The sequence below is a fragment of the Balaenoptera ricei genome, chromosome 10 (assembly GCF_028023285.1).
Source record: "Balaenoptera ricei isolate mBalRic1 chromosome 10, mBalRic1.hap2, whole genome shotgun sequence".
Lineage (NCBI taxonomy): Eukaryota > Metazoa > Chordata > Mammalia > Artiodactyla > Balaenopteridae > Balaenoptera > Balaenoptera ricei.
In genome coordinates this window covers 42,437,868-42,461,032 of record NC_082648.1, presented here as the reverse complement: position 1 = coordinate 42,461,032, position 23,165 = coordinate 42,437,868, and the positions used below count along the sequence as shown (strand labels likewise).

General features: G+C 51.7%; 2 protein-coding genes and 1 long non-coding RNA gene across 5 annotated transcripts; 1 reads left to right on the top strand and 2 right to left on the bottom strand.

Annotated features, from left to right (window-relative positions):
- Positions 1–1,639: 1,639 nt before the first annotated feature.
- Positions 1,640–7,580, bottom strand: GPD1 (glycerol-3-phosphate dehydrogenase 1). Its single transcript, XM_059935872.1, has 8 exons — positions 7,253–7,580; positions 6,546–6,723; positions 5,570–5,710; positions 4,836–4,974; positions 4,484–4,596; positions 3,566–3,799; positions 3,235–3,341; positions 1,640–2,289 (listed from the first exon to the last, which is right to left on the bottom strand). Exons 1-8 carry the CDS (start codon positions 7,549–7,551, stop codon positions 2,193–2,195), a joined length of 1,308 nt encoding a protein of 435 aa, XP_059791855.1. The 5' UTR covers positions 7,552–7,580; the 3' UTR covers positions 1,640–2,192.
- On the top strand, positions 3,563–9,094 carry LOC132373186 (uncharacterized). Of its 2 annotated transcripts, none has more exons than XR_009505365.1 (3): positions 3,563–3,820; positions 4,122–4,305; positions 8,790–9,094. It is a non-coding gene; the product is annotated as an uncharacterized LOC132373186 (long non-coding RNA). The 2 variants fall into 2 exon arrangements; XR_009505366.1 differs by lacking the exon at positions 8,790–9,094 and adding an exon at positions 5,087–5,568.
- Positions 9,095–10,252: 1,158 nt separating this feature from the next.
- On the bottom strand, positions 10,253–21,832 carry SMARCD1 (SWI/SNF related, matrix associated, actin dependent regulator of chromatin, subfamily d, member 1). Of its 2 annotated transcripts, XM_059935869.1 has the most exons (13): positions 21,605–21,832; positions 20,740–20,927; positions 20,429–20,471; positions 20,210–20,332; positions 19,604–19,726; positions 18,418–18,534; positions 17,030–17,131; positions 16,575–16,736; positions 16,397–16,494; positions 15,039–15,174; positions 13,316–13,438; positions 12,097–12,198; positions 10,253–11,965 (listed from the first exon to the last, which is right to left on the bottom strand). In XM_059935869.1, the coding sequence occupies exons 1-13, from the start codon at positions 21,779–21,781 to the stop codon at positions 11,912–11,914; spliced, it is 1,548 nt and encodes a 515-aa protein (XP_059791852.1). In that variant the 5' UTR covers positions 21,782–21,832; the 3' UTR covers positions 10,253–11,911. The 2 variants fall into 2 exon arrangements, with proteins under 2 accessions (XP_059791852.1, XP_059791851.1); XM_059935868.1 differs by lacking the exon at positions 17,030–17,131 and having other exon boundaries at positions 21,605–21,823.
- Positions 21,833–23,165: the final 1,333 nt, after the last annotated feature.

Here is a 23,165-nt window from a genome sequence, read left to right as displayed (position 1 = left end):
GCTGCCCTCTTCCCCCGGGCCGGCCTTCAGCCGAGCTCAGGAACCCGCCCCGCCCTGTGAGGCCTGGACCGCCGAGGATTGCGGCAGGTTTGGCCGTGGCCACGGTGTGGGCGCGAGGGTCGAATCTCCATAATGTTTCTGTCCCGTATGTGACCTCCCCGCTTGCAGGCGGCTTGATAAAGCCCCAAAGAAGCGCCGGGAAGGGGTTGGGAGGGGGTGCCATTTGGGGGAAGGGGGGCTGCGTGGGCACACCTGCAAGGGGCCGGGAATGGCTGGGATGAACGAGGAAGGATTTTTCCTTTTTTCGTTTTTCCTCCGGCATGAGTGAAAACATACATGCAGTGATACACCCCCACTGCATACGCCCTACCACATGCACTTAAGCGCCCTTCCCTAATTTGTTTCTGCAAAAAACACCCTTTATTGGGTAGACAAGTAGGCCTGGTTCGCAAGCCTCAGATTCAGTTAATTGTGGAGTGAGCAAAAGTAGGCAAAGGTTTTTGACTATCTAAGAGGGTCGCAGCTGCAGCCTAGGGAAGAGAGCTGTCTTTCTGCCCTGACTTTGACCTCCTGGGGAAGCAGCTCTGGATCCAGTCAGCGCCCAAACCTGGGCCCAGCCAGATCTAGGGTGACTGTGCCCCTCACGCTCGCTGCTCGCAGATCCAGGCAGCTCTGCCCTTCATTGGTAAGACTGACTTCTCAAGGGCGAGGGGCTGAGAGGAGCGTGCCTCCCTGGTTTGTCCAGGAGTAAGGGAGGGTTAACATAATGCTGGCCAGAGCCACAGCGTGCCAGACGCTGCCACACAGGAAGCTGAGACCCTCTGCTGGATGTGACAGGAGCCCTCGGCCTCTATTTATAGCCAGGGGTCCAAGCTGCTGACCTGTGACATTCTCCGGCTGCCATTCCATCCTGGAGCCAGGCCACTGCAAGGCACACTCCTCTCCCTCCTCCCCTTGCTGTTCTTCCCTCACCCCAGCGGGGAGGGAGGCTTGAATTTTTTTCCTCCTCCACGAGTTTCCCAGCTCCTGAGGCGCTGAAGTAGTCAATACCTCATGAGAAGGCCTTCAGGTGACAAAGGAGAGCCGGCCTTGGAATTCAGACCACAGAGATGGGGACCTGCTCATCCTTCCTTACCCACTCTCTGGCCCCCTGGCCTCCAGATACAGGAACTGGTTAGCTGCCTTGGCTGCTCTGGGGGTAGCTGAGAATTAGGGACAGGGTTTAGGAGGTAAGGGGTGGATCCAAGATGTCCTGGGGAGATAGCAGCAGGAGGAACCCAGCTGACACCTCCCCCCACTAGAGCTCCTGAGAAGGGAGGCAGGGCAGTTACAAAGGTCACAGGGAGTAGAGTGATCTGAGCCTGCTATGAAGAGGTGTAGCTCTGTCAGCAGATTAAGTTCTGCTCCCCAGTGAGGGTGCTGGCAGGGAGGGTGAGAGAGGCTTGGAAAGGTCACACATGGTGGGGAGGAGCTGGCAAAGAACTAGGAACTGGGACGTCCCAAGAGAGAATGACAAGCCCCATGGCCAGAGATGCCAGCGTGGCAGCAACTCTGGTGCCAGGCAGCCTGGGGGAGGGGGAAAGGGGATGACCAGAGGTTTCTGACGATGCAGATGTTGCTAGGAGAAGCTAGAAGGGGGTTGTTTGAGATCTTTGTATTTTGCGAACAAACACTGAGATCCATTGATGCCATGTGGGGCCTGGCAGAGGTCTATGTCAGCCCGAAAGCCCAGACCCCTCCCTGCAGCCCTTGCCTCATCCCTCTTGCAGCTGAGGTACTTCTTTAGCCATTAACTGGGCTTGGGGACAGGAGTCCTGGTCTGTGTGAGGCAGCAGTAAGCAGCCCTTGCCTTGCCTCCCTCCCCTCCCCTCCTCCCCCCACATACCCAAAGCAGGCAGCACTGGGGCTGATTCTACCCCTCCTCTGGGAGGAGGACAGGGAGAAAGCCCCACATATGGAGAGGGACTAGGCAACTGCATTTCTGGTGCGATGTGGTGGCAGGAGGCTGCGGGCTGCTTGTGCTTCAGGATGTCCAGGCAGGTGGCCGGGCCCACAGGCACCTGTCCTCCAGTGAAAAGCTGAGAAGATGCTGCTGTGTGGGGAGTCCCAGAGATCGTGGTGGCCAGGCACCCCAAGCTTCTGCCTGTCTCCGTTGGGGTAAAGAGGCTGCCTGGCCTGGGCCCCAGCCCTGCTCACATATGTTCTGGATGATTCTGCAGGCAGCGGATGAATTCACCTACTGGCTGGTTCTCGTAGCATACCTTGTACACAGCCATGAACAGAGGGAACCTAGAATGGGGAAGGACAGAACCAGCTTGGCCTCCAGGCAAACCCCCTAACCCTCCACTCCCTACTCTCCTGCCTTCGAGCTCAGGCAGACTCTGGCTCTCAATTTCCAATCGCTGAGAATTTGAATTTCCTAGCCCTGGGTTTTAGGGTCAGGTTTTTATTGCCCTGCTCCCTATCATATTGAACTTGCCTACGTGATTCCCTGGCATGAACTTTTTGTTCCAATTAGGCAAGCCTCAGTATCATCAGCTGTAAAACGGGGTCAATATAACAAAGTAGTGAAGAAGTGATTATGAATTATGTGAAGGTGCTCAATAAGTGCCAGTTTCCTTCTTCCCAACCTGTTGCCCAGGCTGCTCCCTTCACCAGGAGGCTTTACCCTGACCAGCCGTGAGCTGATCTTCTGAGCCTGTTTCATACTCTCTTGCTCTAGGATTCTTTCTCAGATCAACAGAGTTCTGCTCTGATCAGCCCATCACCCCCGCTGTCTTGTGCTCCCTGAAAAGGAGCACCTTGAAGCAGAGACTTTCCTTTTCCTCACGCCTCAGCACCCAAGACAGGATTCACAGAACAAAAGGGTTGACCTTGGGGGAGCAGCTTAGACTGAGGGTGATGGACAAAGAGGCAGAACAGTCAGAGGAGCGTATTCCTGTGACCCCCATAGCAGAGGACAAGGAGGAAAAGACAGAGAGAGGCCACGCAGAGGGGTCCAAGCAATGTGGTATAAAAAGCACTAGACTGGAAAGAAATCAAAGACAATGACCTAGCTGGGGGACAGCGGGCATACCAGACCCTCTCCAAGCTCTAGGCTCTGTCTGTAAACATAAGATAACATTTCCCTCTCTGCCCACTTCACAGATTGAGGAGGGTTCAGGAAGATGATGAATGGGGAGAGCACTTCTGACGGTGGTTCCCTCCATCAGTGGGGCTGGGGCAGACACTTACTTGTCCAGCAGGCCCTTGTTCTGGAGGATGCTGTGTAGCTCCCGGGCTGTCTGGGGCCCCTGCAGCTTCTGCCCATTCAGCATCTCTTTCTCCAGCTGCTCAATGGACTGTGAAGAAAACAGGACAGGCAGATGGAAATGGGAGAGGAGGGTTGTCAGTGTGAGACAGAGAGTCTGGGACTCTGGGAGGAGGTGGGTCTTAAGAGGAAAGAAAGGCTGGGAATGTTCCCAACAATCTTAATGTCTGTGTTCAAGAGATGCCTCAAGGCACGTTCCTCTGCCTTAACACCTACAGGGCCCACCCTCCATTCTTCATTCTCCCCAGGGCCCACCTTTCCAGTGCGGGCGAAGGCCTCGGCCACCTTGCGGTTCCGCCCTCCGTAGCAGGTAGTGATGAGATCAGCAACACCACAGCTCTCCAAGAAGGTGGCAGAGGACACAGGGCCACTGCAGAAGAGCTTGGTGAAGGCGATCATCTCCATGAGCCCCAGTCGGATCACGGCCGCCTTGGTGTTGTCGCCAAAGCCCAGCCCATCACAGAAGCCAGCCCCCACGGCCACTATATTCTTTGAAGAGTGAAGTCATGGGTGAGAAAGGATCCCCTCCCGCAGGCCCCACTTGGGGCCCTCAGCACCTGCCTCATGCTCCTTCCATCAGCCATGACCCGCCCACTGAATAAATGAAGGAAGGTGGGTGGGCTCCTCAACTATTTCCACCTCTTGGTTTTCCCACTTGCTGCACTCCCTTCTTTTAGCCTGGGCTTGTGCTTTCTGGCTCCCCAACCCTGCCCTATACTCCATCCTTGAGGACTCTTCCTGAAAACCAGTCTTCTACCTGGCCCTCCCAACCACGGCTATTTTGTTCTATGCCCCTGCTATCCATCCATAGGTCTGTCCAGGATCCAGTTCTGGCCATCAATCTGTCTGGGTGTCCTGGACATCTTATCTCCCATTAGCCTGAGTGCTCCCCCAGGGCATCTCCTCTTCCCCCTGGACCAACCTTTGGAGCCAGGGACAGGGATGTCCCACAGAGGGCTATAGGGGAAAGGAAGAAGGAAGCCCAATGTCTGATGGTAAGTAATCGGCAGACCTGAGCGATCCTGGCCTTGCTTCTGCAATTCTTCCCATGTGTATGAGACTTGGTGGGGAAGGGGAGTGAGTGCCTGGAGTCCCAGCAACCTTGTACAGCTAAGCCAGGCCCTCTTTCAGGACCTTCTCCCCACCCCATAGCTGCCTCTGCAGCCCTCTCACCTTTAAGGCCCCACAGATCTCTACTGTGTCCACCTCTTGCACCACCGTGATGCGGAAATTGGGTGTCTGCATCAGCTCTTTCAGAAGCTGTCCCTGGGCCAGGTCCTTGCAGCCTGAAGTAGGGAGGGGATAAGGCTTTAAGAGGGGACTCTTGACTCTTCTTCCCACAACTGCCCTAAGCAGGACCTATAGCTCTTTCCGTAGGGGTGCCCCAACTCCCCTCACCTTTGATGCTGGGATCTTCTTCCTTCACCTGCCTTATGGGGGGAAGATGGCTAAGTGGGTGGGGAATATAGCATGGGGAGGCGATGTAACTGGAGTTGCATTATCTGTGCGGGTGGTGGGGTCTCACCAATGGTTGTCTCACAGAACTTCTCATCAGCGACCTCGCTGGCAATGTTGGCCCCCATCAGGACGCTCATGGGGATGCCAAGGCGCTCCCCAATCACTTCAGAGATGAGCTTCAGCCCGTTGGGGCCCTCGTCTACCCCCTGGGCACAGGATGGAGCTCAGGCCAGGTGCCTTTTGTCCCCAACTGAGGGCTTCCCACCTAGAAATCCTGCCCATTCCAAATTCACTGTTCATCAATGTCCCTCCCCAAAGGTCCTCCCCTATTCCAATGCAGCCAAAGCTTGCTGTGAGGAGAGCAGATAACATGTGAAAACGAATCCATCTGAAAACTCCCCTTCCACAACCTACTTCTCCAAGGTAACGTAGCCCCTCCACATCCCTAAACAGCCCACTCCTGAGTACCCCAAACCAACTTCCATCCCAGCCACTGCTCCAAACCAGCTTCCCTTCTCAGCTCCTCAAACCAGCCCACTTCTTGTATCCCCTAGGCATCCCCTGTACACCTCCTAAACTCCCCAAGACATCTGCCTCCAAACCGATCTCTTATCTACTCCCCAACCAACCTCCCCTTCCCAATGGCCCCCCGCATCTGTTTCTCAAGCCTCCCCAAAGCCAGCTCCTCTCTTCAGAAAACTCCTGGCCTACTTCTGCTGTTTTCTGTTTGTCGCACTTCACCCACCCTGAGCCCCACAGCAGTTAGCTGCACCCCCATCCACAGGAAGGTGTCCCTGGCACCTTAATAAGAGATATGCCAATGGCGTCTGCCTTCAGGTGGCCCTTGAGCTGATCACAGATCTTGCCAATGAACTGATGGGGTACCACGAAGATCAGGATGTCAGCATCCACTGCAGCCTGGACCACATCTGGGACAGCCACCTGTGGGGGTGACCAGTGTTCATGGGCCTGACAGACTTCTTCTAGCCCCTGTGGAGCCCCATGCAGGAGATCTAGGAGACAGGGTGAGGCTGGTGGGGAAGAAGGAAGGGCAATTTGGGGGTTGAATCTGGAAGGGCTGAACCTGGAGGAACAAGACACTTCTATTCCTTCCGCCTAGCCATCATTCCCTCTAGGTTCCAGCTGTCCTGGGCTCTTGAGGACTCCTGGAAACCTCTCAGCACTCTCCTAGCCCTTGGCGGTGGGACAGTGAGGGAGGCCGAAGGAGGTCTGGGCTTGGCAGGAGGAAGAGGCCAAGTAAGATTTCATCACCCTGCTCCTTAGGGCTCCCAGCTGGGAAGGGAGAGCCCCAGTCTTCCTGCTGTCTTTCCTGCTCCCCCTTTCCAGGTGGGGAGTAAGCCACATGGATCTGACCAAAGACCTTAAGTCCAAGGAGCAGTCTCCATGTCTACTAATAACCCAGTGAATGAGTAACAGGATTAGAGCCCGAGGCAGGCACTACCCGGACCCCAAGTCTGGGGGCCGGAGAACCTGTCTTTGGTTGACACAGAGACCAACTTCCTCATCCTCTCCCCGTCCCTTTCCTGCCTGGGAGCCACGGGGTGGGGTGGAGATGCAGGGGGACGCATTCAGGTTCTCCTCAGTCCCAGAAAGTGCTCAGGGGAGCAGTTTGGGGGCTGTGCCCAGGGACGCCCTGTGCCTGGAGTAGCCCTCCTGAGATGCTCCCCAAGTACAGGTGGCACGTGAAGTGGCCCCCTCCCATCAGGAAGCACCCCCTCCACTTCCCTCTCCCTTCCTACGGGGTGTTGGGGCTCACCACATTGGGGGGCAACTTGTGCCCTGGCAGGTATTTGACATTCTCATGCTGTGTGTTGATGACCTCTGTCAGCTTTCTGCCCCCGACGTCTTCCTCAAACACCCACATGATCACCCGTGGGTCAAAGCGTGCCAGCTGGGCTGCATTGCCACCCACAATCTTGGCGATGGCTGAGCCCCTGGCAGGAGGGGGAGCACAGAAAGTGGAGGAGCGGGGGCGTGAGAGAGGAACGGTGGCAGGGGAGGGGACAATGCTCCACCTCAGGATGTCACAGAAGCCACCGCATTTACTGGCCCCCTTCCTTGTCACCCCCTCCCCGTGACGCTGCGTCTCTCCTGACCTAGCAGTAGAAAGGAGACTCAGTTTCCTTTCCCTCACACTTTGCTGCTGGAGAAGGGGGCCAGCCTTCTGATCTCCCCCCGACCCCCTAACCCAGGCAGCCTTTCAGGCAGGGAGCATTCTGGAGGCTCCCTTCCCATGGCGAACAGGTGCTGCTGCCCAAGAGGCAAGGGCCAGGAGTGGTCTGGGCATCGTCTGTCCTGTCGGGGTAGGCACAGAAGACAGCAACAGGGGTGGGCCAGGAGCTGGAGGCATTTCCCACCCACCGGCTGCCTCCTGCCCACCAGACCTCCCTCCCTAACCTCCTGTATACTTGAGGGAGCCTCCCCTCCCCCACCCCCACCATACTCCTTGACAGAGCCGCTTACCAGTTACCAGAGCCTACAATGCAGACTTTCTTGCCGGCCATGGTGCCGCTTCGCTGCCTGAGCCACCAGCTGGGTGCCACTCTCCCCAGCTCCTCTGCCGGCTGGGAGCATATAACTCCAACACACGTGGGTGCAGCCAAGCCCCGCCCTCCAGGGGAGGGGAGGCGGGCACCCAGGGAGACAGAGTCTGGCAGGGCCAGGGAAAGGGAAGAAAAGGGTAGAGACAGGTGGGGAACAGGAATGGGGCCGAGACCAGGCCCGCTTTTCCTCTTAGGTTTGCCCGCTGACAGTGCTGGCATGCCGCTTCCCTCGGCCCCAGCCCAGGTCCTCACCCCCTCCCTCCCCGCAATGGTCTCATTTTAAGGTCTGCCAACACCAGGCCCAGATAAGGAGCAAGTGCCCGGTCCCCCCGACTCCCGTCCCCTAGCACTGGAATAAATTGTATTCAGTTCTAGCAGCAGATACAGGCATGCCTTCTTTTCCAAGGTAGGAACCGCCCCACTTGTCCCCCCAGGACCCAGAAAGCTGCTCTACGGGTTCAGCCTCTGGCGGTGACGGGTCACGTGTTGCCCCACGCTAGCCCCACTGCAGGGCTGTGGGTGAGTGAGGTGGGTGGGTGTGGCCCCTTTGAAAAACAAGAGCACATAAGAGGTAAGGGCCTGCTTTGGGGGCAACCCAGCCCAAGGATACGAAGACCCCATGAGCCCAAGAAACAAAGCACACCAGTGGGCCTCTCCTCACCTGAATGTTTCCCAGGAAGGGGGGTAGGGAAGGTCAAAGTTGGAGGCTCTGATGCCAAGTGGCCCACAAGTCTTTTGCAGACTCTGGGCTTGAGGAGGAGGAGGATAGGAGAGAAAAGGCAGCCCAAGTGTTCACTTCCCTTGAGAGGTATTGAGCTTCCTTCACTTCTTTCTTGGGTTTCCAGGCTAACCCCACACTAGGGGCTCCTTCAGGTTAGTGGCTAGTTTGCAGAAGCCAGAAAGGGGAAGGGAGGCAGGACCTGGGGCAGTTGTGACCCCTGTAGAGCTTTGTGGTCTCAGATGCTGTACTCAAGAGCAAGCGGGGTGTGTGCTTCTCGGGGAAGGGAGGATGGAAGGGACACACGGCGCAGTTCAGGGCTCTACATCACCCACAGCAACCTGTTTAACTACGAGGGGGAACTCTGGTTTCTAGGCTGATGTGGAGAGTGGGGCAAAGGCCCTCTACACTCCAGCTGTCTGTGCACCTTGGCCTAGAAGGCAGACAGCACTGTGTGCTCACGTGCCGACCTCCTGGCCTGGCCAACTGCTGAGTGGGTGTTTCCATCCCCCTGGGCTGCTGCTGGCTGCTAACAGTGATAAGCACTGGGCCAGAGGGGAGTCTGTGTAAGCAATCACTGGGTAAGGGTAAGTGGCCCTGAGGTCAAGACTGGGGAGAGAGAAATGGTTTCCTAAGTTCTAGGGACTGCCTGGAAAAAGCCCACCATACTCTACTCCCATGGCCAGGGAGTTCCCTTAGGGGGACATATGTGAAATCAGCAGTTGATTGTTTCTTTCAGGAACAAAATTATGCCTACTACAGAGCCAGCCTCCCACAGATCACTGTTATTGCACTGGCACTGCGACAAAGGCACCAGTGCCAGGCTGCCAGCTGGGAGCACTGATTATGGGTGATGGAAGAGAAAGAATGCTTCTGTCCCTGGCACACAGGATGAGAACCTCAAAGAATGGATGTTTATGCATAAAATAACCTCTTGTTTTTGCCTCAATGCTTCCATCTTTTTGTCCCTACGATCATTTTAAGTAGTATGGAGACAAATAATTTGTTCATTTATATAGGAATAAAGACCGTGCAGATTCAGAATTGGCCTGTCACAGGAAGTTATCTGTACCACTAGAGCTCTTTTCCCAAGAGCAAACTGCAGATTATTTGCTTGAAATTAAATAATGGTTCATCAGCCATTCATTACACATGTAATTAGCCTGGGTGAAAACAGATGCCATTTCAATGTCCTTGACATCAATTTTTTCCACTCCCAAGTTATCATCACCCACACACACTCTTCTTCTGCTTTCCCTACTCAAGTCTGATAAACTCCCACATTCCAGATTGGGAATAGTGGTTGTATCCTTGGTGGGTTTGACTGCATATACACAATACTTGAGTGTTCACATGCATGGAGGCAAAAGTTAATTTTTTAACTACAACTTTGGAATGTAGTTGCCTTCACCCTGTGTTCTAAACCCCCTTCTTGAGTAGAACCAAGCTAGATAATGGCACAAAGGAGGAAAGTAAAGAGCCACCAGGTGGGAAGCAGGCATATGATGGAAACTGCAGCAGAACTTCATGCTTCTGCTAATGGGACCCAATCCTGAACAAAGTCTTCTCAACTCTACCAGTGAAGGCTTGGTTGTCCACAGTATGAGGATGACAGCGCAGCACTTCCACGCCAGTCTTAGGAACTAAAATCTTACTCAGGGTTGAGAAAGCGGAACCTTAAAGAATGGCAGGCACACAAACCACAAACGTCTTCAGTCCTGATACAGAGCTGGCCCGTATGAAGACAGGAGCCCTGAGAATTCTAGAGGTGGCTCAAGTTCATCAAGTGTAAGGGACCACAGGTACCCAAGGATAGCACACTCGAGCCAGCAGGTGCCCTGGGGAGTTTAGAAGGACAAGGGAGAGAATGGCAGTGCCACTGTCTTGTTAGAACCTTCCTTAACGGGAACTGAGGACAGGACTCTCAGATCCAGTGATGAAGCCCCCTAATCCCAACCAGCACCTGGCCTGCTTGGACCACCGGGGCTGACAGAACAAGCTCTAAGGTGAGAACCTGAGGTCCCCAGGGTAGAAATCTTGTTTTTCACCATATCCCCAGTGCCTAGAACCGCAGCTGGCACACAGCAGGTGCTCAATAAATATTTGTCAAATAAAATGAACAAACACCATGAGCATGGCTAATGGTATCGAAGAAGAAAGCTCAGGGAAGAGCTCTCCATCAGTAGGTAGGGGGACCCATCCTTCAGAAGATTCTTTTATTAAAACTGGGTGACATCGATAAGGGGACAGTACAAAAAAAATTTTGGTCCATGAAAAAAACATAATAATTCAGTTAATAAAAACAGTTATCTTCAGGGACACTGTGTAGGAGTGCTGAGCTTCCTTCTCATGGTTGCAGCCCCAGGGACAGAGGTTGTCTGTCCAGTGTCACTCTGGGGAGAACCTTTCAAGGGAGGAGTGGGATAATGACAGGAAGGGGAAGACGGGGAGAAAGTTCTGCTGTCCCCAGTGTGGAACAGTCAGGGATACAGGGCTGGGGGATGTGCTCGCAGAAGCCTGAGGAGGGGGTGGGGAAGCAGGGGCTTTGTCAGTTCTGCGGGTTTAGAGCCCATGCTGAACAGAATTCCCCCTCTGTGCCCAGCTGTCTCCCACCCTGCTGTGTTGAGTCTGCGAGCCTGGGATATGCTAACTCGGGGGTGATACAACCTGGAAGAAGAATTTGAGGCTCTCTTGGAAAGATGCAAAACCATCTCAGTTGCAAGGGGCCAAGATCACAAGGTCCTGCTGCTACCTGAGGGGTCTGAAGCTTTTGAGGGCAGGGGCTGGGGAGTCACAATCCTGTGAGGCAGGGAGAGGGAAGAGTCACAAACCCAACTCAGAGCTATTCTCCAGCCCTAGGCGCTTTCACTCCTCAGTGCCCTAGAAGTCACCAGTGGGTGTCAACTGGGCAGACAAGGGACAGGAAGACAGGGATGGCCCAGGGCTTTTACCCGTTTGATTTTAGGCCTGTTTCTCCATGAAAGGATGGGGGAGGCAGGGTGGAATGAATGAATGAGTCACACCTCCAAGCAACTGCAGGAAGGAACAGCCTCTGCTGGCAATGACAGTACCCTAGGTGAGGGCCCTTGGGGCTCTGACAGGGAAAGGCAAGATTCCCCCACTCAGATGCCCTGGGTTAGGACAGATAGGAGGGAATCCTAAAAAGCAGCGACAGGGAGTGTGGTGAGAGGGAGCAATACTAAAGAACAAACTCCAATACTGACGTGGACCCCCTACGAGGGAGCAAGAGAAGCACTGAGACAGCAGGCCAATCCAGAGGGCTGCGGACTGACCTGGGGCTCAGTGGAGCCCAAGAACCAGGATTCCTTTAGTGCTAGAGGGCAACAAGTGAAGGGACAGTTTGCTCCAAACCTGTGGAGGGAAGGAAGGAAACTGGATTCTGTTATCAGGAAAGCCAAGATCAACTAGCTTATAGAGTGCCCCCAGGCCTGAGTCTCGGAGAAGGGGGCTAAAGCTCCCAACTCCTGGGTCTCTGAAGGGCAGGATCAGTGTAGCTGGTCCCCTTGAAGACCACTTGGCCTTAGGCCCAATCCATTCAATGCACTGATTACCACTACGGGTTCTCTCTCTAATACTATCTAGAGGTCCTATGCAGACCAGGGGAGGGTACAGGCACATGGGAACTTTCTGGGGCAAAGGGAAGCTGGGGGTAGGAAGGGATGGGGTGGGAGAAGAGGGTAACAGGTATCATGTGAGACCCTCTTCATTCTGGTGTTGTCCTAGAACCAACAGCATCCCCTGGAAGGCCCCAAGCAAGACCAAGGCAGGTGCTATGAGGCAGGCAGCACAGGGCCCAAATAAAGAAATCGGTGCAGCCAAATCAGGGCTGTGGGAGAAGCCCTATGTATTTCGGATTCCCAGGGCTTGCTCTAATTCTTGTCGTCTCTGCTGCACCTAAGGAGAAAATAGTGGAGGGAGTGGAAGATGAGACAAACCAGAAGTTGGTACCTAACACCACTGACCCCCACCAAGGGTGCAGACCCCTTGCCTTTTGTCAGTTTCTCCTGTGCACCCCAGGTGCCTACCTTGGAGTAGAAGTATCGGCACACGGCCTCCTGTGCCCAAGGCTGGAAGTAGAACTCAGCTCGGCGCTCTTCCTCTGGGTTACCCACCACATCAGTCATGGTCTGAGGGAGATGGGAGGGGGAAGACACAGAAGAGACTTGTTTCCTTCCTTGTCATCTGTTATGGATTGAATTGTATCCCCTAAAAGATGTTGAAATCCTAACCCTCCCAGTACCTGTGAATGTGACCTTATCTGGGAATAGGGTCTCTGCAGATGATCAAGCTAAGATAAGGTCATTAGGGTGGGCCTAATCCAATATGAGTGGTGTCCTTATAAAAGGGGAAACTTAGACACAGAGACAGACATGCATAGAGGAAAGATGCTATGAAGACACATGGAGAACACCATCTGCAAACCAAGGAATGCCTGAAGCTACCACAAGCTAGGACAGAGGCCTGGAACAGACTCTCCCTCCCAGGCCTCAGAAGAACCCTGCTGACACCTTGATTTCAGACTCTAGCCTCCAGAACCATGAGACAATATGGTTTCCCTTGTTTAAGCCACTCAGTTTGTGGTACTTTACTACGGTGGCCCTAGCAAACCACTAAAACAACACCCAAAGTCGCCTCTGCTGTCAACAAGTCATTGCCTTGTTCAGGGATCCTTTCAGGCACCCCCTGTCCCTTGCTCCTCTTCTTGGGCTAACTGCAGTCAATCACCACAGGATAGGCGAGAACTGAGGACACATCTCACACATCCTGTGCTCATTCCTACCTTCCTGCCTGAGCTTATGGTGCTCCCCTCTCTGGGATATAACTCAAATCCCAAATTCTCCATGAAGCTTTCCCCAGCTATTCTAGCCTCATCAATCTCCCTTCTCCTTTGTATTACCTTTTTGGTACTGGTGAGTTCCAGTAACGTCTTACGTGATTTACTACTTTTTAAATCACATTAACATGGTTTCTCCGAACAGAATGTGTGTTACTTTGAAAGAGATCAGGTTTTCCACTCTGTATCGCCTACAATACGGTGCACAGTGACATCACATAGTAAGTACTAGATAAACACTTGATGGTTCCACCTCCATTTCCCTACTTAATTGTAAAATGGGCCCTGGAACTCACTAAAGAAAGTCTGGCCCCTCACTTCCCCCCAGCTCTCTATCTCATGCTACGGAAACGGAGCAAATGTATGCCTCACGGATCTAAGTCTCTTTGCACCCATCCCAGGTTCTTTACCTTGAGGTCCCGGCACTGGGACTGAAGCCAGTCATTGATGAAACCCTGAGGGTCTCTGGCAAAGCTCAGCATGAACTCTCGCTGGGTCTTCAGCTGATTGATAGTTTCTATTGTCTCATGGATCTGAAAGGAAGAAGGAAGCTCGTAACATTTTCACACTGGGGAAATGCAAAGTTAAACGGCAGGCAGTGTGTGACTTCTTGTGCCGCTCCCAACCTAAGAACAGAGTGCGGCCCAGAAATGGCACTGCTGCCCCACCTGCTCCGGCGCTCGGCATTCGCTTAGCAGGTGGTGTGCACCGTGTCTCTATACACCCCACGTGAGGGAAGTTTTCCTTTTAGTCTCCACAATGTCCACTGTGGATGATGCTACATGGTAGATGTTTAATCCACAGCACAAATGGGTCCCGAAACACTCTCAGGTAGAAAAGAAGTGGTACAGAGAGCTGTCTCAAAAGCTGTGGTCCGTGGGTTTTGTTCTTTGTCCTCTTCTCAATTCTCTATACTCTTCCTGGCGATTTCATCTACTTGTATGTCTTCCAGTACCACTGACAAGGTAATAAGTCCCCAGTCTGCAGACCAGAGTCCATTTTCCAAACTCCAACCAATCCACCTGCTTGACATCTCAAGGCACCTTAAACTCTCCGAAACTAAATTCACTACCTTTCCCCGAGACCTGCTTCTCCTCCTGTTCCCAATCTGAATAACTACAACTGTGCACCCCAGCTGAAAACCTGAGGGTCGTCATAATGCCTCTTCTCCCTCATACCTCACCCCACCGTCTCCATCCAGTGTCCAAATCCCTGCAATTTCACCTTGACACCTTCCAAATCTACCTACTCATTTCCATCCTCACTGTCAGGGCCGTAAGTTTAGGCCCTCGACACATCTCACATGCATCACTGCACCAGCCACTCAACTGGGCTTCCTTCCTCCAGATCTGCCCCCATTACAATTCACTCCCCACCATCCTGCCAGTGATCATTCTAAATGCAAATAGCACCAGGCCCTCCAGTTTTCAGGACAAAGTATAAGCCAGTTTTCCCCGCAAAGCTGCTTCATGACTAGGATCGTGCTTCCCTATCCAGTTTCTTTTCCCCAGCACCCCGAGCTTTATCTAACACAGTAAACAGCTTGTACTTCTTGAACATGCCAGGCTCTCCGCTCATCTTTGGGCCTTCATATACCCTGCTCCCTCTTTCTGGAATGGCCTCTGCCCCCCACGCCCCTAAGCACCATCCTCCTTTCTCCCCTTTCGTTGACTCCCATGTCGTCCTTCAAGATTTAGTTGGGGCATCAGCTCTTCCAGGAAGGCCTCCCTGTTCTCCTTTGTGTTCCCAGAGCCTTTCTGGCTTTATTTGCATGGACTATGTCTGATAATGGTATCAATAATAACAACAGGAGCCAGCAGTTGCCATTTGTTTTTATGTGCCAGATACAATGTCATGTCTTTACATACATTGTCTCATTTAATCCTCATAACAACCTTATAAAAATACGTATTATGGTCTCTATTTCGCAGATCAGAAACTGAAGCTCAAAGCTATTAAGATGTATAGCCAAGAATCAGAACTCATGTGTGTCTAGCTCCAACCAGCACCAAACAGAGTGCCTAGCATTTACTGGGTGGCAGTACATTTTGAGTGAATATCAAGAATCAAAAGAAGCCAAGAAGCTGTGATAGAGGGCTGGTGGTACCCAACTATCCAGGGCATGGTCCCTACCTTGTTGTCTAGAGTAGCAATCTCCTGCTGGCTGGCAGTAGACAGCAGAAAAGAATTCATCTGGGTCTTCAAGGTATCATCCACTTCCACATCAATGTCATAACAAGCTGTCTTTTTCTGATCATTCGGGTCAACACTGGGGAGGAAACCAAAGGGGCCTGGTAAAGGGCTTGTCCCCTAAGACCTAATTACACAGGGTCAAAAAGATGGTCTAAGACTGAAGGGCAAGGAGCTGACTGCAAAAGGGCACAAGAGACCTCTTCGGTGTGACGGAAATGTTCTGTACGTTCCTTGTGGTGATAGCTACAGGATGTATACATTTGCCAAAAATCATCAAATTTTTCTTTAAGTGGGTGCAATATATTGCATATAAACCTCAACAGAGTTAATTTTTTTAAAAAACTCAATGGTAAAAATTCAAATGTTACAAAAGATATCCAATGAAAAGTCAGTTTCTCCCTCCCCACAAGGAGACCATCACTACAGTATCTTCTGTATCTTTCCCCCTGTTAAACTAAACTTGACCCTGAAAATTAATTCAAATAAAACACATACCACGCAAAATAAAAAGTGGCCTAACTTTAAGCCCATGAATACAGGACAAACTAGCTTCTACTGACCCAGTGTATGGGTTGTAGGAGTTATTATTGGCTGAGTGATGATGGTTCAGGGTCTAATGAAAAGAAGGCTAATTAATATGGGATAAGGGAAAGAAGGCAAAGACTACATCCAGCCAGAAGACATGCTTTGAGGAGAAACTGCCTTCCTTCACTCCGTATCTGCCTAGAGATGCCCTGCTCATCCATCTCTGAACAGAAAAGCAGATGGGAGGTAACGGAGCTGGAGTCTCAGCTTGCAATGTCCTACCACCCAGAGAAAAGATTAGCTCATCAGCGAGGAGCTGGTAAATGTCTAATAACTGATTCTCCAAAAGAGAAGAAGAAGAAGAACAAAAAGCCCCGACTTGTAGCATTTGCTGATTTCTGTGTTTTAAATATTCTCGACATGATTGACTTCAAGATGCCAACATTATATCACTGATCAAGGAGCTGGGAAGGGATGTGCAGTAACACATCATTAGATAGTATTTCCACCATACAGACACAATAGACAGAAGTAACCTCGAACACACAAACACCGGTAAACTAATATAATGATTCAGAGATGATGAATTTTTGAGTATATATTACCCTTATTTTTAATATAATGTATTTAATTGCAAGTTTGTATAATTTAACCTTAAATAACGACTGTGTTTAACAACCTGCTTGCAAAATCCCTGAAAATTTTGAGAACTGACTTTTGCAGCTGGTGCAAGCCAGCTCCAGCACACCACTGCCTTGCACACACATGCTTACCTGATGACATGATTGATGATGATGGGCTCTGGTGGCATAAGCAAGGCGTGGAGCCGTTGGGGGATCTCTGAAAACTTCATACGTTGAGACTCAAAGATCTGTGGCAAAGAGGAGAAGCAGCTAAGAGCACAATTAGTGCTCCAGTGGACTTGAGCAAAGGAATGGGTCCTTTCCTTACCTGCTGGAGGTACTTGTCACAGATGACAAACTCCCGCTCATGTGGGTCCTGGAGCTTATGCGTCTTAATATATTGCCACAGTGCTTGAATGATCACCGGACGGGTCTGGGTGTGGATGCCCAGCAGCCGGGCCAGACGAGGGTCTAGTTTGAACTGAGGAGGCTGCAGAGGACCAAAGCGTATAGAGATGAGGCTAATGAGCTGAGTCTACGTGCATGATGAGGTGCTTGGCACGGCCATACGTCCAGGCCATTCAGCAGGCATTAATGCTGTGCTTTCCCTGGGGCAGAAAAACACTAACAGGAACTCAGAAATGACTAAGACCCTATCCCTATATTTAGGGAGGTAACAGTCTGGCGGCAAATTACCCACAACTAGACTTAAACCTTTAAATGTCCGACTGCTGATGGGATGTGGCTGTGAAAGCTGGACCCCCTCACAACAGCACAGGATACCTGGTAATCCAGCATCAGCAGGACAGTACACCGTACATTCACGTCTCCTGGCCGCTTCACCTGGAAGCCATCTGTCTCCTGGGTAGTGGCGGTCCTGTGCCACTACAGAGAGGAAGATGTCAGGGGGTGCTCTCCCAGAGGAAGAGCTGGGGTGGGAGGGAAGAGCTTCTGTAATGACTGAATATTCAACTTTGATTACTGAAGCTATTGGAGAAGAGCAACAGCATGAGACATTTTAAAAAACTGCATATGACTTTGGGATTCCTGTCTATAAGTAGATTGACCTTTTAATTATGACTGCTCAGGGTCACATTTAAATTAGCCTGAACTTTCAGTGATAATTTTATCCACAAAAATGGATAATATACATGTGTATAGTAAAATAACGTAGCTATCGTTTATTGGGTACTTACTATGTGCAAGAGTATTCTAAGACATTTACTTGGATTATCACATTTAATCCCCACAACATCCATACGAGATAGGCACGATTAAACTTATTCTACAGATGAGAAAACTAATGCTTAGAAGAGTGAAGTAAGCTGCCTAAGGTCAACAGCCAATAAGTGGTGGAGCTGCTATCTGAGCTCTGGTGTGTCAGATTCTACAGTCCACATTCTTAGCCACTATGCTCTACTGCTATAAAGTTAAATATATTTACAAATTTCTATTGATTCTAGGACTTACTTCCCTTATTAGATGGTAAAGACCTTCCCATGTCTCTTAGTGGTTGAGGTTAAGGGGCTGCAGCTACACTGGCAAAGAAAGGAGCGGGTTAAGTTCACTTGGAGCGCTGGACTGTCTCATTCTGGTTTTGAGTGTATCCCAAGGAACACTGTTGCCAACACAGTCTTCAGAACACTATGTAATCAGGCATTACAATAAAGAATTTTTGATGATTTGGAATGTGAATCTAAACAGAGCAGGGACCAAAAGCAAGTCCCAGATCTGTAAAAGTAGCCTTGGCAAAGACTAGAACCCTATTAGTTAACGCCCTTAATCACAGCACTTGTTACCAGGAAAAAGGTTGAATGGTGTGTGGATAACTACATCTCACCATTTCTAATAAGCAAGATGCAGAGATGGCTTGGCATGTATAAGAGGCCTCCATCAGAATTTCCCTTGAAAGTGGGGGCAGCAACTAAGACAGTAAAATTAAAAAGGTGGGACGAGTCAGACTGCAAAAGCTCTTGGGTCCAAACAGTACCAGAACTGAACAGCTAGTGCCACCTGGAGGCCAATGTGCAAACTGCGTTGGAGGAACTGTACACCTGGGGTAACCCTTTATTCATACCTTCCCCTTTCCCTAGACATTAATGTTTGGCTCCCAAGTCCATCATCCTCCAGTCATAAAGTCAACGCAAAGCCTAGAGGACAGAACTACTCACTTCCACCAGATGGTTATCTGGCCCATACAGGTCTTTGTCCAGCTCGATCACCAAGGACTTAAAAAAAGAAGAGAACTTCCTCTTTTGTTTGGTGGCATCATATTTGGACAAGGCTGACTAGAGGAGAGAGAGGAAAGGTCATGTTAGAAAAGGCCAGAAGATATTCCCCAAAACAAAGTCCCATAAAAAAGGAACCCACAAAAGCAACGGGAAAAAAACTCAAAAATGTCTTCTGAGAACCTCTTAGGAGATGGCAAGGTAGGTGTCTGTGGATACTGAACAAGTCACAGTTGAAACAGAACCCTGAAGAAGCAGCCTGTAACACATATAGGGTGATTGACTTACCCACCTCATTTCCCCAAGGGAAATGGGGCAAGTTAAGCCAAACCTCTGCACATAATAAAGCGAGTCTAAACAGAGAAAAGTCTGACTCTAGAGGGGAAATGAATCACAGGTAATAAAAAGCCAGAACAAAAACAGCTTTATTTGGATGACATGACACCACCGGTAGATGGACCAGACCTATATAGAGAAAAAGGAGGCTCTGACACTGAGCCCTGGTTCTCCTGAAAAATGCACTCAAACTGGCTTGCCTGTGAACAGCTAAAAATAGAGAGCCAGAGAGTATAAGGGAATGGCAGGTGAGCTTCTCCAAGGAGCTTCTGGGGTGGGAAGTTTGGGGGCTATCACCTGTCAGTTGATGTTCCCATGAAGCAACAAAGAGCCTGTCAGAGAAATCTATCCCATGTAAACTGTGAAATGTCTCCAATGGAAGCTGGGAAGATGGAGATGCCACAGTGGAGATCAAGGACCTCAAGGACTCAGAGAGGAAAGCATGGCCTAAATGCTAAGTGCAAACTCACTTGGTTTAAAAAAAAAAAAAAACCTAACTGAAAAATCTGCAGATACTGCCAAGTCCAATGGCTAGCAGCATCAGGAAGGAGGTAAACAACAAATCAAATCCCACGACAATAAGGTTCTCGATATGATACCACAGAGGGGGCCAAGCTGTGGGAGCCAGAAACAAAGAACCATTGTCTTTTAGTGCAGGGAACACAGTGACCCTCTCCCTGCCTTTCCCAACAGGAGCTGTAAGCACCAGTCAGGCTTCCTGCCAACCAGACAATGCTGCTTGTTCCCAGCAGCTCCCACCCTAAATGCCGACCACAGTGGACCTTGAACTCACATCCTCCAGGAGCCGTCCTTCTACCCGAAGCTCCCAGGAAGCCACCGTCCCTTCCCCATCCTCGGCATCTGACTTAGCCGGATTGAAAGTGTTAGAAATGAAAATTCGCAGCTTCCGTTTTTGCTGAGGAAGGCAGAAACAGGATTGATAGTGGGGCTTCAGTGGTTTGATGTTGAAGACAAGGGTCTCCCCAAACCTGAAAATGACTCCTAACAGACTGGCTTACTGTCTACCCAGTCCTTGGGGTGGGTGGATGGAGATTCCACCTAGAAGAGGAGTACAGGCCACTGGCCTGAGTGCAAGTGCATTCACCAGGATGTCAGATGGACAGAGTCATGCAAGGTGCCAGGTTCCCAAGGTGGCAGAGCAGTTGTAGCAAAAACACCAACAGGGTATATTTCTGGTGCAAGAAATATCAAAAGCCCCTCCCCCTTCGCTGTTCTGTTCTTATGCTTCTAATGTAATTCTCAGTTCGTAGGCGGAAGGGAGAGATGTAATTTAAATGCCAAGGAGAGCTGTGCTACGCCTTTGATTTCTCATCCCAAGCCTGCTGAAGGTTCCCACGTCCTCTCCTTTGGCTCTCTGCCTAGCACTCTCCTGCGTTACCTTGATGGGACGTTTCAAGGCCTCCTGGATATCTAGTCGTTTCCTCATGATAGTCTGGTCCAGTTTCCTTTCAAAAGCCAAGAGATCCATATAGGCCTGGGATTCTGGTACCAGTTCACGAATCTTAGGAGCAGAAAGATATCATTGGGATCTAGAGCTGACCATCTCTATTCTCAAGCTGGCCACACCCTCAAGAAGACCTATATTGCCTGGACTCACCCTTTGAGGTAGAATTTTGTCAGCCATCTTCTTTTTCTTTGCACTGTTTGGAATAAACTCTTATCAGCATGGGATGGAACTAGCCAGAACATGAAGACAGGCTGTCCACACCTCCGTTTATAGTGAAGTGAAGGAACTGCAAAGCCTGTCTCAAGTCAGACACCCCCATCCCCAAAAAACGCAAAGCATTTTCAAGAATGAGCACCGTCTGCTGACACAGCACCACCACTTCTTGGTTGAGGGACTCCCACCACCTGCATCCTCACAGGCCTCCTCCCTCCCTCCCTCCCTCCGCCCTGGGGTCATCTTACTTGTGGTTCCGATTTTGGACCGCCTGCTGCTGGACCTGCTGGATCTGCTGAGGCGCAGGTCTCTTGCGGGACTGGTCCATCCCTGACTGGGCCAGGCCAGGTCGGACTGAAGGGTTCCCCCCATAGCCAGGGGGTCCCATGGAAGGTCCCTGAGGTGTCATTCGGCTGCCTGGTAGCATACCTGGTCTCTACACAGGGGAGAGGACCCAGAAATGTCATGGCTTCCCCTGCAAACCCCACCAAGAAAAGGAAAGTGGGGGAGGCCTGAGTTCTTTGAATGAAACAAGGCTGAGGGGGTGGGGTGGAGCACAATGGTGGGGTGGGAGGAGAGCCCTCTACCTCTGCGAAATCTAGATAACTGGAGCTTCCTCTGCTCCAGTCGTGACCCCACAGGAAAATATAGTCCCAAAGCTAAGACAGCTAGATTACACTCCAATTCTCCCCAGTCTATTTTGCATCTGGCGCATTGGACATCTCTAATTCCACGTTTGCTCAGAGAGCACTGCCAGCTACTGTCTCCTCAGAAGCTGACCTCAATTTGCCAGCTACACCTTCTGTGTTCCTCTGGGCGCTGGAGCTGCCTAGGCCCTTTTGCACACAAGCTCTCACAGGCCCATGCTTCGCCCCACTTCTTCGTCCACCCTGGTTGTACACCCTGACTCCCCAAGAAAACAATGCCCCTAGGAGCAGATGGGGATGCTAACTGCCTCCCCTCCCTTCCCCGCACTGCCTCCCTGCACCCCGACTCACGGCCCGAAATCCCTCCCAGGCGAGTCCCTCCTACTCCTCCCCCCACCCCTGTCACTCCCAGGCCCCCGCACGGCCCCGCCCCCGGCCGGCGCGCCCCTCCTCCCGCCCCACTCACCGGATAGGCCGCTCCGGGCATCGGGGAGCGGTACAGCCCTTGACCCGGCGCCGGGCCCATTCGCACCGGAGGCCCCGGAGTCCCGCCCGGACCCAGAGCAGCCGCCGCGCCCGCCCCTCCTGAGGCTCCGGCGCCGCCGCTCGGAGCCACAGACTGGAAACCCGCCCGGGCCGCCATCTTTCCCGGAGCCGCTGCTGCAGCTGCACAAAGAACCGGAACCGGAACTCCCCCCGCCCCCCGCGCGCCCCCCGCGCCCCCCGCGCGCCCGCCTGTCCGCCCGGCCGGCCCGCCGGCACGGGAGGCTCGGGGCAGCGAGACTGTGGGCTAGAGGGGGGCGACAAGCGGAAAAGGCGTGTGACCACTCCCTCCGGCCTTCACGGTCCGGGAGGGAAAACCATAGAGAGGAGCTCTGGGATAGAGAAGTCCGGCGAGCGGGCGCCCCCAGGCCGACGGAGGAAGACAAGGAACTGGAAAGGGGGACCACAGCCCAGGGTGATGGAGTAACTGCTTCATCTTGGCGCAATGCGTTTAACTTTACAAAGCGCTGTTTTTCCTTTCCTTCTCTTCCTGCTCTAAGCCCAGCTCGCTGAAGAGGAGTACGCACTGTTTACTCCATTTTACAAACAGGAGAGGTGAACTCAGAGAGTAAATAACTTGGCAAAGTCAACCGACAAGTTAGCAGTAGAAGTCGAAACATACAATCCAGATCTTCTGGTTCATAGTCTGGGGCTCATTCCATAGATAAAGTGCTTCAATAACTACCTCACGTTCGAACTTAAACCCAACTTTCCCCGTGACCTTTAACCTAACCTGCTTCTAGATTTTAAATTTATTTTGAAGTTTGACCCTGACCCCTCTCCAAAGAATCCTTTGTGCTAGGACTTCTCTTTGGGGTCTTTGTTGCCTTTGACCTCTTCCTCTTTCCCTGCGCAGTGGTTCAAACCATTCCTGGTGTGATGGTCAGCCTGTCCCATCCCAGGAAGACCAGAGTATCCCTGCTTCCGCCTCCTTACTCCGGCCCTGATTGTTTGGCCCCAAGCCAAGCTCAGCTCTAAGCACTTAGTGGGAAGGCCTAAATACTATTCAAATAAGAGAAGAATGACACTGAAGAGGAGATAGTTAAAACCCAGTTTATTAGACCAGAGGCATGCGTCACCCATAGCCCTGCCTGCTGTTCTCCAACCGGAGCACACCCTTTGGCCTTGCTCCTGCTTCCCTCTGGAGAAGTCTGATCTCTAAGGAACTCCTAGGAGCCAAGAGTTCCCAAAGATCCTATATCCTCACTCTCCAACTGCAGGCCAATGCACAGGTGACCTGCCACAGGTCTTGTTCTGGGGTTGGAGACTGAGACAGCTGGGCAGAGAAGGCCTGTGAAGGGGCAGGGCTCTGGCCTGGGAGGAATGCCTGGTGGAGGGGGCATGGCAGGTACTCTACCTCGCTGGTTTCTCTTTAAGGTAGGAAGGGAGGGACAGAACAGCAGAGCTTTCAACTTCCCCTCTAGGCCTGTCTCTTTCTTCCCACTACCAAACTGTACCTTACCAGAAAATATAAGCGGTGGGCT

Bases quoted from the DNA above. Each gene is read 5' to 3' on its own strand.
- GPD1 (XM_059935872.1), bottom strand. From the start codon at position 7,551: ATGCCAGCACTGTCAGCGGGCAAACCTAAGAGGAAAAGCGGGCCTGGT. The intron at 5,711-6,545 runs GTGAGCCCCAAC...TCACCCCCACAG, and splicing joins ACAAGTTGCCCCCCAATGTG to GTGGCTGTCCCAGATGTGGT. The intron at 4,597-4,835 runs GTGAGACCCCAC...TCCCTACTTCAG, and splicing joins GTTCTGTGAGACAACCATTG to GCTGCAAGGACCTGGCCCAG.
- SMARCD1 (XM_059935869.1), bottom strand. From the start codon at position 21,781: ATGGCGGCCCGGGCGGGTTTCCAGTCTGTGGCTCCGAGCGGCGGCGCC. The intron at 18,535-19,603 runs GTGAGTTCAAGG...TCTCTCCTCTAG, and splicing joins AAGGACGGCTCCTGGAGGAT to TCAGCCTTGTCCAAATATGA. The intron at 15,175-16,396 runs GTAAGCATGTGT...TTTCCTCCCCAG, and splicing joins ATCATCAATCATGTCATCAG to TGTTGACCCGAATGATCAGA.